Below are 14,953 nucleotides of genomic sequence, written 5' to 3'. Positions count from 1 at the left end.
ATTGGTGATTTTGTTACTGTGTAAGTAGATGATGAAATTCAGTGGAAGAAAAAAAACATGACTTTACCATTCATTGCTAAGTTTCTTTGCTTTCAACAGTTGGCATTCTATCCAGTTGGGATTTCCTTGCTCAATGCTCTGGGTGACCTTCTGGACTTTTTGGTTAGGGCTACTGTGCCCTCGAATGATGCTTTTCAAACACACACAAATTAAACTGAGTTTCTCTTTAATCCATCTGTCAAGGGAAGCACCTGTTAAGAGTTCCACAGTGTTTCCATCCTCAAAAATCCTACATATAATTATAATCAAGTTCCAGACAAGCAGGCCAACTTTCTTCAATTCAACAAAGTTTTTTGACATTTTTCTTTCAGACAGAAAAAAGAAGTATTTAATTGGGGGAGGCAAACATGCAATCACCGTAGGTAGCTTGCTGATTACAATAGATACTGCTTGAGCAGCAAGCCTTGTGAAGCCTGTGGAAGAAAAGACAGAAAAGGTATGATTAATATTAGCATTTGCATTCCATCACTGCATGGTTTTGTGCTATACAGGGATGTCTAATTTTTGTGGAGAAAATTGTTGAGAAGAGCAAGTTCTTGACATATTCTGACAGAACACAATTGGGGTTTCCTGCTGGATTTTCTAAATTCTCACAGATTCCAATATTAGTATTTTTTTCCTTCTCTCCACAAATGACAATTAGAAAATTCAGAATTATAATTTGTACTTTTATCTAAGACTGCAGTTTTGAAGGACCTAGATGCCTCTCAAACTAGCCAATGCAAATGCATCCCAGCTAAATTTCTTCGCCCCCCCCCCACTCTCTCTCAACTTTCACTACTATTGAGTTCCCTTTAATCCTTTTCTCCTCTTCCTCTGGAATCTGTGTCACAATCATTCCAGCTTTTCTCAGGTCTGGATCCTTTTCTTTTCATTTATAGCCTAAACATCTCCCCATAGAACTTTGCTCTTCCCATCCCATCCCTCAGTCCATTTTGTCGTATAACTTGTTTTGTTTCCTTGCCATCACCTAATGAAAATTCTCTTGATTCATTTTCTTTCACTGTTTGCTAGAATATAAACTCCAGGGGAGCAGTATTGGACTATCACCACATGGAAGAGATGTTCAATGAATATCTGTTGAGTAAGTAAGTAAATAAGCTGATTCCTGGTCATCTCTATTACTTGTGTTTGTGTCCCAGGCTAGTTGTACATTCTCCTAACGCCTCTTAAATATAGATGTTTGTTCAGCAGTCCTTGGCCCTTTGGCTGATGATTCTGTGGTTTTTCTCTGCTTGCTCTGTTTTTCTAAAGGATATACAATCTTCCTTCTCTGTATTAGGGATTGGGAAGTTTTTTGATCTGAGGAACTGTCCTGTGCACTGAAAGATGATTAACAGTATTTCTGATTTTCACTCACTACCAGTAGCATCTCCTTCAATGGTGACAACTCTTGTAAACATATTTGACTATATTTGTTTGAATATTATTCATATGCCCACATTGGTAATCAGCATCATAATACATCATGCTGTGTAACCTTTTGTATTGTCTTTATTATATATATATATAAAGCTATATCTATATCTATCATTGTTAGACTTTCCAAGAATATGATAGGATGTCTGACATAGACAATGTTAAGGAAAAAGAATTTAGTTTGGTTATGGTTTCAGACCATAATAGTGGAAGAGTGAACTAGATGACAGAAGCTCACATCATGGCAGTCAGGAAACATAGAGAATTAGAAGTAGCTAACTACCTCTGTGATCCTTTTATTCAGTTTGGGCCTTTAGTCCACCGGATGGTGCTGCCCACATTTCAGATGGATCTTCCCCCTTAATTAATCTTCTTTGGAAATTTGCTAACAAACATGCCCAGAAATGTATTTCACAAATCTAGACACTTCTTAATTCAATCCATTTGCCAATCAAGATTGACCATCACGATCTTATTATTTATGTCTTCGTAAACTATATTTACAACTAGCCAAAGATTTCAAGAGAACAAGGCCAGACATAGTAGTTTTCTTTTACATGTGAGTGCACTTAGTTTAAAAACAGTTTCATGCTATTTTCTTTTTACTCAAATGAATAGCTGTAGATGATCTTTAAAAGGCTGAAAAAACAAACTTGAACTACAATGCCACTCCTGCTTTTTCTGAGTACTTTATTAGAGATCAGAGTCTCATAGTTGTTTTTGTTTTTTTGGTCTGGGTTGCTTCGGTCTGCAATCCTCAGATTTCAGCCTCCCGAATAGCTGGGATTATAGTCATGAGCCCCCATCACCCAGACACTTAGACTGTTTTTAAACCTTAGAAAAATCCATAACTAAGTCTTTAAGTGTACACACATAATATTTTCATAGATAATATTGTTTCATAGGTGATATTAGCTTTTATAAAATAAGCACCATAATGACTTCCTATAGCACTTTATGTATTTTAGTATTTGATCTTTTTCACAATTTGAACACAAATGTATTTTCTTTATGCTGCTACCTCTCTTTGCCCTCTCCAGTACCCATTGTTTCAGTTAAAGTAGTTACTACAGTTTTCTCATGAAGCGTTCTTTTCATTAAAACCATAGTTTACTATTGAGAGAATACCATCTCAAGCATATCTTTCATTTAATTGCTGTCAAAACAACGAAACAAAATATAACTAGCTCCCGTGTCTTTGCTTTTTGAAATGTAATGGAGCACATTAAGGGGATAACCTATGTCAGAATCACGTGAATTTCTATCCAACTGTATGGCAAACCCCCAGCCTTGTAATAGTTCTCTTAATCTTCAGTGCTGACAAAGAAATTAATAAGGTAAATACATTTCACTTTGTCACCACAGTGTTTCCTGTATTCTGTCACTTTCAAGATGTCCAGGACAAATGTTTACTTAGGTTCTGGCTATTTGTCTTTTAATAGGTTGGATTTGTTTTTTTTAAAAGGTAGACTTTATAATTTATCATTGTTTAGGTGTCTTTTACAAAGAACGTGATTCTATATCACTTCACTTAAAACTTTGTGGAAAAAATTATACAGGTTTATCCTCGTGTCTGAGATGCCTAGTTGTGAAATGTTTTGCTAGTCAGAACAACTTCAATAGCTAATATCTCAAGGTATAATGCTCAGAAAGGATTTACACTTGACCATTACGTATGGGAAGCAATATTTCAATTAGTTTTCCTGCACTCTCGCGCCCCCCCCCACAAATTTCATAAATTGGCTAAGGAGGAGTATATATTAGCAACAAAAGTAAGTGTGAATATTTTCACATTCTCATTGTATACTTTTCACTAAATTCCCGTTTTGTTGATTGACAGGAATATCACTAGGATGTTTGGGGAGGATTATGTTGTTGAAACTGGATTCAACAATACAAAGGATAGCTTCTATGCATTGCTCAATTCAGAAAGCTAAAGAAGTTGTGAGGCGCCATGTGTCCACTGTGTCTTCTCTAATATTGCGGATCTCCTGTACCCAGAGCTTTCTTACATGCTTTTCCCAAGGCACAACAGGCTCACTCACCTACTCAGGGAGGGTTCTAGCGATTCTCTCCATGTGAGATATAGTGAAGTTTATCTCCCTGCTTCCGTTCTACATATCAAAGAGCTGCACTTGCTCTGACATATACTCACCATTTTGAAATAGTCTCCAAGAGTCAAGTGAATATATCATATGTTTATTTAGTTTATGTCTAACTTTATATACAATGACTGATATGTAAAAGTTACTCATTAGGAAATATCTATTAAATGACTAAGTAGTATCTGGCTTATACAACAGTTTCCACTTTATTTTAGGGAGAGTCCAAGATTCACAGTAGATGCAGGAATCCATGGACAGTGCTAGACTCTCTATTTTTATACATATATACCTATAAAATAAATTTAACTTACAGACACAGTAATAATTAAATAATAACACCTGCTACAATAAATCATATATAGAGATTCACTTTTTTGGATCCTTTCTGAGTCTACAAATACTTGTGGACCAGAGTTGACTGAAGGTAACTAAAACTGCAGGAAACAAATCATAGATAAACAGTGAAATTCAGGATGAAGAAGTGGCAATCTAAAAATCCAGAATTTCAGAGGGAAGGAAGGAACAACAATAGAATTTTTTATTAACATATGCATTTAGAATACACAAATAGGTTCATAAAGTCATTTTCATATATCACTTTCTTTTATACATTTTTGTGAGCCAATATTTATCTGTGATTATCTACATATTGTATATACTTCTAGTGAGAGCTTTATATATACACCTAGTGTTTTATGGAAAAAATTGTTTAGTAAAGAGAATACTTAAGAACTGGTATCTAAGGGGTAAGTAATTTTTGAATCCAGAGGATATTTGCAAGAGCATGGAGAAATTCCAAAATGCTTGTTAGAAAGCAAAGTTCTTCACGAGTAGAATGACTTGAAGGCCACAACCTAAAGAAAGCTACACATGTGTCATGATGTGCTCACTACAGACCATGCTGACTCAATTACCCCCAAAGAATGAAATATCCAAAAGCTAGAATGAAGGAGAGATGGCAACAACTCTTACATTCGGAAGAACTTAAGTAATGAGTAGGTGACATTTTACAATTTCAATTAAATGGCATTACTAGTTTCAAAGGCAGTTTAATAAGGCTTGGGCAGAATTAAAGCATTACTATGAAAGGTCACAGATAGATAATTGATTTGAGTTTGTAATGTAAGGTCGCTGGATAAGGGCCACATTATTTAGGATCTCCATGAAAAAGAAAGGCTTGTCCCTTCAATTGACTTTTGAGTTCAGCTGGAGTATTTTATTGTTGAAAGTTTCCTTAATTGTCTTTGTTAAAGAAGAATGTGAAATGGAAGCAATTTTATTTTAGACAGAGCATACATTCAAAGAAATTTCCTAAAAATTCTACTAAAGTGAAACATCTTGAAAGAAGAAAATCTTTTAAAAAGAATTTTATTAGTAGAATAAATGAATAATATATGGCTAATAACTTTAAATATATTTGGTAGAGGCACACTGTTCTGAACAGTATCAATGCATTAAATTTAGAACCATAGGCATGGGGTGGGATAGAACCCTGTCAGAAAAAAATAAATGTAGTTACCAGACTAGGTGCTATTTTGATTCTGAAAGCTATACATATAGGTGTGTTAAAAGACAGTAATAATTAGTGATTGTAAGGGAAAAACTTAAAGCCAAATATCAAAGAGTACATTGAGAGACACTGAGAGTAGAAATGTTAATCACTACAGTTAAGGGAAATTAGTCAAAATCATGTAATTAATCTATGAGTACTATCAGAAACAAAATATCATAGAGAACTCTGAACTGGTAGTTTAAAAAGATGAATACTTAAGTCATTTTAATTACTGGTTTTCTTGTTCATGTGGCTCACATTAAAACACTAAAAATTAAGGGTCTCCAATATACTTCACAGAATAAAGATCAATAAGGTTTACCAATCTTAAAATTTGTATTGAACTGATCATCTTAGAAGATCCTTGAACAATCTAGAAAATTGCTTCTTTGGGGATGTTTTCTTCAAGAGAGACAAATGAATTTACCTTTATTTGGTTCTTTCCTTTTTGCTTCTTTTAGAATATAGTTCCATTCCTGTGGAATGCTCTCAAGCAGAGAACCTGGAACTCTGGGTTTGTTTAGGCTGGTCTCACAGTTTCTGCCAGCGCTCATCACAGATATTACCTGCCGCACAGTGTCCTTGACAGCCTCAGTCACTGCCAGTCTCAAGCACTGGATGACTTCTGGCTCAGATTCCATGTGTGTTGAATCTTTAAAATGACATGAGCATTACAGTTAGCAGAATTTAGAAATCAGCTGTGCATTCTTTACCTGAAAATGGTATGTGCAATAATCCTAAAGCTGTACGAAAGGATTTAAACTGAGAAACTATATAACTGGCATTCAGTTCATAAACTATTAAAGCTCCTACTTCTGGGTAATAAAGAAATGGCAATTAAAATAATAGTAAGTAACAATATTTACTGGTAGTTTGGTATCCTGGTGGTAGAACATAAATTGTATGACCTTTTTTTATATTTGAAGAAATATTAAAAGTTTCAGGATTTGAGCAATATTTAAAATTTTATGGTGGAGATATCATACAAGACCTTGAATTTTATCCCCAGAATCATGAAGAGAAAACAAGTAATGAGAGAAAAAAATAACACTTCACTTTCCCACTGACTTCTCACTTACTCCTTTTTATAGTACTAAATCTATTCCTGAAGAAATTAACAATAATAATATGTAAAGCATATAAACATTAGAAACCATGGATGTAAACTAATTGATGATTTCTAAAATTAGTTCTCATAAGCCTGGCATGGGGCCTTAGTTTGTAATCTATGTCAGAAGTAGTGATCAGGTGATTTTGGTTCAAGTCCAGAAGAGATGGAAAATTTTAGACAGGGATTCAGTCTCCCCCAATATCTGTACATTGGGGTAGGTGCTTCTCATCCAAGCTATGTAGGAAAGCAATGTAGGAAGATCAATGTCCAGGTCATCCAGGCATAAAGCATAACCTTATCTCAAAAGAACAACCCACACAGGAAGACTGATGGAGTAACTCGAGTGGTAGAAGGACTGCCTTGAAAGTACAAAGACCTAAGTTCAAACTCCAAACTGACACACAAAAAAAGAGAGCCCAGTCGGGGGTGGTGGCTCACGCCTGTAATTCTAGCTACTCAAGAGGCTGAGATCTGAGGATCAAGGTTCAATGTCAGCCCAGGCACAAAAGAATCTGAAACTCATCTCCAATTAACCTCTACAAATTGAAAAATGGGACCTGCCTCAAGGGGAGGGTGGTAGCCTTAAGCTGAAGAGCCCAGCCAGGTTAAAGCTCCATGACCCACAAAAATAGGAGAGGAAGAGGGAGAGGGAGAGGGAGAGGGAGAGAGAGAGAGCTCCCATATAGTAAATCGTGAAGAGTATAGTGTACTATCTTAATTTTCATATAATATGCACACACATATATAGTTTACCTTCTACTTTCCATGTTAATTGTGACTACTGATGATTTATAATATTTTGGGTAGTCTTTTTCCTTTGTCTTTTATTCTTTCTTCCTTTCTTTTCTCCCTTCTTTTATGTTATTCTTTCTTATTTACTTCCTATCATTTTTCCTATACAACTATTGAACATTTATGTAGTTTCTTATCTTTATATGGGTTCCTGCCTATTAATTCAATAAATGGCATAATGAAGATTTTATCCTATATCAATAATCAGTACCCACTGGGTTGTAGCTATGAATTAAATGTATTTTATTTTTGGATCAAATTTATCTGTTACATTTAAATCTAAAACTTCTAGGAAACCAGAGCCATTTATTTCCTTTTATTAAAAGTTATTTTACCTTTTGTTTAGAAAGATTATCAAATAAAATCAGGATATTGAAAATGATAGGAAAATAATTTTCTAAGAATTATTTAAAACTGAGAACACTATTTTGAAAATAAAAATGTTACAGTTTAGATACAGCCAATTTTGAGAACCTTTTAACAATAGATCCTTTATAGAACTTTAAGCATCATCTATGATGCTTATAGTAGAAATAAGATACAAATAAAGAATGAAAAAACAGAAAATAATAGACAGAGGGAACATGGCAAAGAAAGTCTTTCTTCCCAAAAGTTATATAAAGTCCAGTGCAATCTTGATGAGCCAAGTGAAATATACTTAATAGGTATATTGCTATAATGTTACAAAGAGCATTATTACAACATTTTCCTCATTTATATACCATTTTGGGTATTGGCTTAAAAATTAACTATGGTAATAAGTGCTTTGATGTTCTGATTTGACAAGTGACTTGATCTACTATGAAGATGTAACTTGAAATGACTGTCACCAAATCACTTTCTCACACAGTGCACTGAGATTTTAAATGTCCATTATGTGTTCCTTATTTTTTGTTTCTATATTTTGTAATCTTTAAAAATAGGTATTATTAACCTACAGCCAGAATTATATTCAAAGGTGAAAATTTAGAACAATTTCTTCTAAACTCAGGAAAAAGGAAAGGATGTCTGCTCTCCCCACTCCTCTTCAGTATAGTACTAGAATTGTAGCTAGAGCAATAAGACAAATACAAAGGAGATCCAAATAAGGAAAGAAGAAATAAAACTCTTTGCATAGACGTGATCCTGTATTTAAAGAATCCCATAGCTTCTTCTCTCAAGTTACTGTGAGCTAATCTGAAACTTTGGCAAAGTGGCAGGGTATAAAATTAACCCATAAAAATCAGTAGCTTTTCTGTGTGCCAACAATGAGAAGTACAAAGCTGAAATCAGGAAAGCAACAAGAAAGAGAGGAAGGAAGGGAGGAAGGAGGGAGGAAAAAAGGAGGGAGGAAGAGGGGGAAGAAGGCAGGAAGGAAGGAGGGAAGGGAGAAAGAAAGAAAGAAAGAAAATATAGGTATTAACCTAACCAAAGGTATGAAAGGAACTCTATAATGAAAACTTTTAAAACCTAAAAAAAGAAATTAAAGTAAATGTAAAAGTAAAGAAAAGTAAATGTAATGGCACAAGAATAGGCATGAGGAGAAATGAAACAGAAGACCCAAAAATGAATCCACAGTCCGATAGCCAACTAATATTTGATAAGGAGGCAAAAACAATGGAAAAATCATCTTCAACAAATGGTGCTGGCAGAATTGGCTACACACTTGCAGAAAACTGAAGATAGAACCTTATATATTATCCTGCACCAGAATCAACTTTAAATGGATCAAAAATTTCAATGTAAGATATCCCAAAAAATATTACAGGAAGGAATACGGGAAACAATATGACACTTTGGCACAGTTTGAAACTTCCTGAGTAAAGATCCAAAGTCACAACAAATCAAAGAAAGATTAGATAAATGGGATTGCATCAAACTGAAGAGTTTCAATAAGGCAAAGGATTAGACAAATAGCTATCCCCAACACAAATTGTCAAAGAAAATAACAATAACAACTTAATAAATAGATAAAGACTTAAAGAAAGACTTCTCTGAAGAAGAAATAAGAATGGCCAATAGATACATGAAGAAATGTTCAGCATTTCTGACCACAAAATACATGAAAATCAGAATGACATAATGTTGAACATTTCTTCATGTGTCTATTGGTCATTCTTATGTTTATGTGTCTCAGCTACAAAGTCATTTAACATGTTATATTTTCAAATTAAATAGTAACTATATGAAAGTATTATTTTGTTATAAATTAGCATGTTGTAATAGCTTATTCGATGTTTTAAAAACTTAATAATCAGGACTGGCAACGGAAGAAAAGGAAGATTATTGAAAGTTTTGGAAGAGAAAGGCAAAATGGCACAAATTTTAATGAGGGCTCCAGAGAATGTTCAAGACCTAGAGAATACCTAATATTATTTATGGACCATGGATTGTACAAAGGCTGAAGAGATGTAACCAATTTGAAGTTCTACACCTTCAGCTTCTACACTCATTGTGGCTCTGTGAATGTGTGTAATACTTTTTTCTGCAGACTTTCTGGACTTGCTACAGGAGAATTTGTTCAGTATATTTGGGATGAGAAGAAAAATTATGACCAAGTAGCAGTTTTATTCTTTCTTCTCAATTCCTGAAGATCATTGATCTCTTCTTGGTCATTTTCAATAGAATTTTAGGCTGTCAGAAGTAGTTCAGTGTAATATTTAAAGAACAAATAGTGATTGAAGAATGAGAATCACTGATTATCAATAATCTTGTGAATTAATCCAGTTTTTCCCCAAAATGACTAGAAACAAGATAGGATTTCCAGGTTGTTTTTCTTTTCTCAGGAAAGATATTATGAGGAGCAAAGACCCAAGTCAGTGTTAGTGCGTAGAAATCTGCCCTTTATTTGGGTAGGTGGAAAGGAGAGGGATATAATTGTTAAATGTTAGATGCAGATTTTTAGAAGCCTTGTGTAAGATTATCTACTAGCACTTCGGAGAAATAATTACCTAGATAAAAATAAAACATAATGATTCTAAAATTGTTAAAATGATATTCAAGTAATAGAAGTCCAGGACGAATAAAACTAAATTCCCAATCAGTGCTAGAAAATATTTTGTGAAAATACTGGACACAATGTCGAATGTAACAAAAGTTATATGAGACAAGATAATGAAAATAATCTCTTAAGTTCTTGTCATTTCCTTTCCCAAAATATTAAGTGTAGAGAACTAAAAGCAGACTATTAAAGACAAACTCTGAGAGTCTGTATATGGCTTGAAAATGGGCATTCTAACACTTCCTGTTCAGATGTACTGCCTCTCATTTAAAATGGGTTTATCACATTGGGCAGGATCAGTGATCCTGCAGTTTCGTACAGAAGCCTTTAGAATGAAAAGCTGGAAGCTACATTTTCGTCAACAAAATATTCAGCCAAACCAACAACAAAACTTTTTTTTCATATGTTTTTATTGTAATTAATAGAAGGGTTACGTGATATTTGCCAGATAGATGGTGCATTAATTCCCATATATTGAAACCCTTTCACATGTCTTGGTCCCCATTTCCCTTCCCCCCACCCCCAGCCATCATCTTGTTTTCCACATTCCATATGCAATTTCAAATAACCAAATACAAATATATCCAATATATCAGGTAACAAAGTGAGATACTGTAACAATATGAGATAACCAAGGGACAGCAAAAGAGCTGAGGGATAACATAGTACCTTAAGAACAACAATCATTCATTATATGGCTTATGTTTCTATATCCTAGAGATCCTTTCATTCAGCGTTCTACTATATGGCCTTTTGTATCAAGGTTTTGCTCTATTGCAAATCTCTGCTAGGAGAGCCCAAGGTTTCTACTGATTATGACAAATGACGGAAACCATTGAGCCTAAGTTCCTTTGAGTCTGGCTTACTTCACTTAATATGATCTTTTCTAAGTCTTTCCGTTTCCTAACAAATGGGGCAATGTCATTCTTTCTGACAGCAGCATAGAATTCCATTGTGTACAAATACCACATCTTGTTGATCCATTCATCAACTGAGGGACATCTAGGTTGGTTCCATATCTTTGCTATGGTAAATAGTGCTGCAATGAACATTGTTGTGCTGGTGGATTTAGTATGTCCTTGTTTCTGGATGATTGGGTAAATGCCAAGTAGTGGAATTGCTGGGTCATAGGGGAGCTCTGTGTTTAGTCTTTTGAGGAACTGCCATACTGCTTTCCATAGTGGTTGAACGAGTTTGCACTCCCACCAACAGTGTAGTAGTGATCCCTCCTGGCCATATCCCCTCCAGCATCTGTTGTTATTAGTTTTCTTGATCCAGGCCATTCTAACTGGAGTGAGGTGGAATCTTTGAGTTGTTCTGATTTACATTTCTTTTATGACCAGACATGTTGAGCATTTCTTTATGTGTCTATAGGCCATTTTTGTTTCTTCTTCAGAGAAGACTCTCTTTAAGTCTTTGGCCCATTTTTTAATGGGATGGTTGTTACTTTGGAGATTAGTTTTGGATTGATTCAGTTTTTTGAGCTGTTGATATATTTTAGATATGAGGCCTTTGTCCATTGTTTGGTTGGTGAAGATCTTCTCCCACTCTGTAGGCTTCCTAATTAGTTCACTAGCTATGTCCTTTGCCTACAAAAGCTCTGCAGTTTAATGCAGTCCCACTTATCCAGCCTTCCTCTGATTTGTTGTGATTCTTGGTCCTTATTAAGAAAGGTTAGACCTGTGCCAAGGAGGCCTAGTGTATCTCCTATTCCTTCTTGTAAAGTTTTCAGAGTGTCAGCTTTTACCTCCAGGTCTTTGATCCATTTGGAGTTAATTCTAGTACAGGGTGACAAAGAAGGATCCAACTTTAGTTTCCTGAAGGTGCTTAACCAGTTCTGCCAGCACCACTTCTTGAAGAGGCTATCTTTCTTCCATTCTATTTTTTTGGCTCCCTTGTCAAAGATTAGGTGGCCATAGGTCTGTGGTTTAATATCTGGGTCTTCAGTTCTATTCCATTGGTCTTCAGGACTGTTCTTGTGCCAGTACCAAACTGTTTTGATAATTATAGCTCTGTAATAGAGTCTAAAGTTTGGTATTGAAATTCCTTCTGCGCTGTTCTTTCTGCTAAGAAGTGTTTTTGCTATATGGGGTCTTTTATTATTCCATATGAAATTCTGGATTGCTTCTTCTATTTCTTTAAAGAATGACATTGGGTTATTGATGGGTATTGTGTTGAATTTGTAGATAGCCCTTGGCAAGATTGTCATTTTCACGATATTGATTCTTCCAATCCAGGAGCATGGAAGGTTTTTCCATTTCCTCAGTTCTGCTTTAATTTCCTTTTTCAGGGTTTTAAAGTTTTCATCAAAAAGGTCCTTTACATTCTTAGTTAAGGTAAATCCTAGGTACTTTATTTTCTTTGAGGCTATTGCAAAAGGAGTTGCTTTCCTGATTGTTGCCTCATTCCTCTCACTGTTGGCGTAGAGGAAGGCAGTTGATTTTTGAGTGTTAATTTTATACCCTGGTACCCTTCCAAAGTTTTGAATCAGCTCAAGGAGCTTGGGAGTAGTCTATAGGATTCTTCAAATACAAGATCATGTCATCTGCAAAGAGGGGAAGTTTTACTTCCTCTTTACCTATTTGGATCCCCTTTATGCTTGCTTCTTGCCTTATTGCACTGGCTAGGAATTCTAATACTATGTTAAACAGGAGTGGAGCATCCTTGTCTCGTTTCTGATTTTAGAGGGAATGGCTTTAGCTTTTCGCTGTTAAGTATAATACTAGCTGTGGGTTTGTCATACACAGCCTTTATTATATTGAGGAATGTTTCATAGATTCCTAGTTTCTTCAGAGCTTTTAACATAAAGGGGTCCAACAACAACAAAAAATATGTTTAAAGCCAAGTGCTGGTGACTCATGCCTGTAATCCTAGCTACTTAAGAGGCTGAAATATGAGGATTCCAGCTTAAAGCCTGGGCACTAACGACTGTGACACTCTTATCTCCAATTAGCCACCAGTAAACCAGAAGTGGTGCTGTGGCTCAAGGGGTAAAGCACTAGCCTTTAGCTGAAAAGCTCAGGGACAGCACCCAGGACCAGAATTCAAGCCTCACAACTGACAGAAAAGAAAGAAAAGAAATACATATATGTTTAAGACGTTTTAAGTATCTACAAAGAACTTTTTTTATAAATAACAAATTTCTCATACCTGGAATGTCATATAAAAACTCCCATAATTGTTCTTCTTCCAAGTAGCTCACAAAAACATTTCCAAATGTTTGTGGAGAAAGATTGCAATGGTACAGTATTTTAAAGGTGGCTTCCATCACACTGGGACCTTGGTTCAGATTAATATTTTCTGTCTTAGAAAGTTGTTCTTGAAAGTTGCATTCTTGAAAGGAATACAAATGACTTATAAAGTAGGCAACCGTGAATATAATTCAATTCTACTTTTACACTATCATTATAAAATGTATATAATCACAAATATACATGCATTCTAGAAATTATTTTTAAAGTAATTACAAAATTAAAAATAATATAAATTTATAATGTTTTTTGAATATGACATTTCTGAAAATAATTTTATGGACATTTCCCCAAATCATTGCCATTGTTATTTCATAATGAAAAATTTTTCCCTTGATATCTCAACAAAACTATGTAAGAAAAACCATATTGAGCTATTTTCCTTGTCTTATTGGAACTTTTTATTGCTATTATCGTTGATATACAGTGGGGTTACAATTACATAAATCAGGTAATGAGTGCACTTCTTTTTTAGCCATGTCTCCCCTTCCCTTACTCTCTTAGTTTTTCCCTCCCGTCCTCACTCATGAGATACACAGTTCATTTTCCTCATGTGTCCGGTGAGTGCCAATGTTGTATTTGTTCATCCTTGTTTCACCTTTTTTGTGACCCCCCCTTAGCCTTTGAAATTCAGTCAAACTAATTAACAAGGCAATGGTAAAAGAAAACAACAGTGGAAGGGGTATCAATGTTCGAGACTTACTATGCCCACAACCTGAAAAATGTAACTGTAACCCCTCTTTTTATTACTCCAACAAAAAACATATAATTGGGAAAAAGCAGCATAATGGCAACTAAAAATTATCTCTTGTTTCTTTTTCTTCGAGTTCATTTCATAAGCTATTTTTATATGTACATATGCACATAGCTATTGGGCTCTTCAGGGTTTGTCAATCATTCCTATCCTTAGCAGGAACAACAGTACTGGAGGAATATCAATAGAAAACTTCAAGCTTTATTACAAAGCCATCGTAATAAAAGCAGCTTGGTACTGGCACAAGAATAGGATCAACAGAACAGAATTGAAGACCTAGAAATAAGCCCACAAATATGTAGCCACCTAATATTTGATAAGAGACAAAAACATAGGTTGGAAGAAAACCTCTTCAACAAATGATGCTGGCAAAATTTGCTATGTGCAGAAAACTGAAGCTAGATATACATATATCACCCCCATACCAAAATCAATTCCAGATGGATCAATGACCTCAGTGTAAGGCCAGATAACATGAACATACTACAGAAAAGGGTAGGGGAAATGCTAGGCCTTCTATGCTTGGGTTGAAACTTCCTAAGACTCAGAATCACAACAAATAAACAAAAGACAGGATAAGTAGAATTGTTTCAAACTGAATAGCTTCTGCATGGCAAAGGACATAGCCAGCAAGATAAATAGAAAGCCCACATAATGGGAGAAGATCTTTACTAGCTATGCATCAGACAAGGGCCTCACATTAATATATGAGCCCTCATATTAATATATGAGTATATGTTAATGTATTAATTAATATGTACTCAGAGCTCAAAAACCTGAAAACAAATCCTCAGAGAAACAACAACCCAATTAAGAAATGAGCTAAAGGACCCAAAGAAACATAGGCCCCATGGTTTCCCTCATTTGTAACAATTAGTATATGTTTAGGATTCTCCTAACAGAGGCTTATAATAGCTCAAAAGCTATGT

General features: G+C 34.9%; 1 protein-coding gene across 1 annotated transcript in view; it reads right to left on the bottom strand.

Moving 5' to 3' along the window:
- Kiaa0825 (KIAA0825 ortholog) overlaps positions 1 to 14,953 on the bottom strand; it is a 378,969-nt gene that overhangs the window by 207,522 nt on the left and 156,494 nt on the right. Inside the window, exons 15-17 of the mRNA XM_090331617.1 lie at positions 13,170 to 13,352; positions 5,564 to 5,788; positions 68 to 473 (exon numbers count right to left, since the gene is read on the bottom strand). Of these exons, the coding sequence (XP_090187743.1) occupies positions 68 to 473; positions 5,564 to 5,788; positions 13,170 to 13,352 (814 nt within the window). The remainder of the gene's footprint in view (positions 1 to 67; positions 474 to 5,563; positions 5,789 to 13,169; positions 13,353 to 14,953) is intronic.

The sequence above is a fragment of the Megascapheus bottae genome, chromosome 4 (assembly GCF_031878675.1).
Source record: "Megascapheus bottae isolate mThoBot1 chromosome 4, mThoBot2.hap1, whole genome shotgun sequence".
NCBI lineage: Eukaryota > Metazoa > Chordata > Mammalia > Rodentia > Geomyidae > Megascapheus > Megascapheus bottae.
Note: the sequence above shows the minus strand (reverse complement) of the source record. Positions and strands in the feature narration are given on the sequence as shown.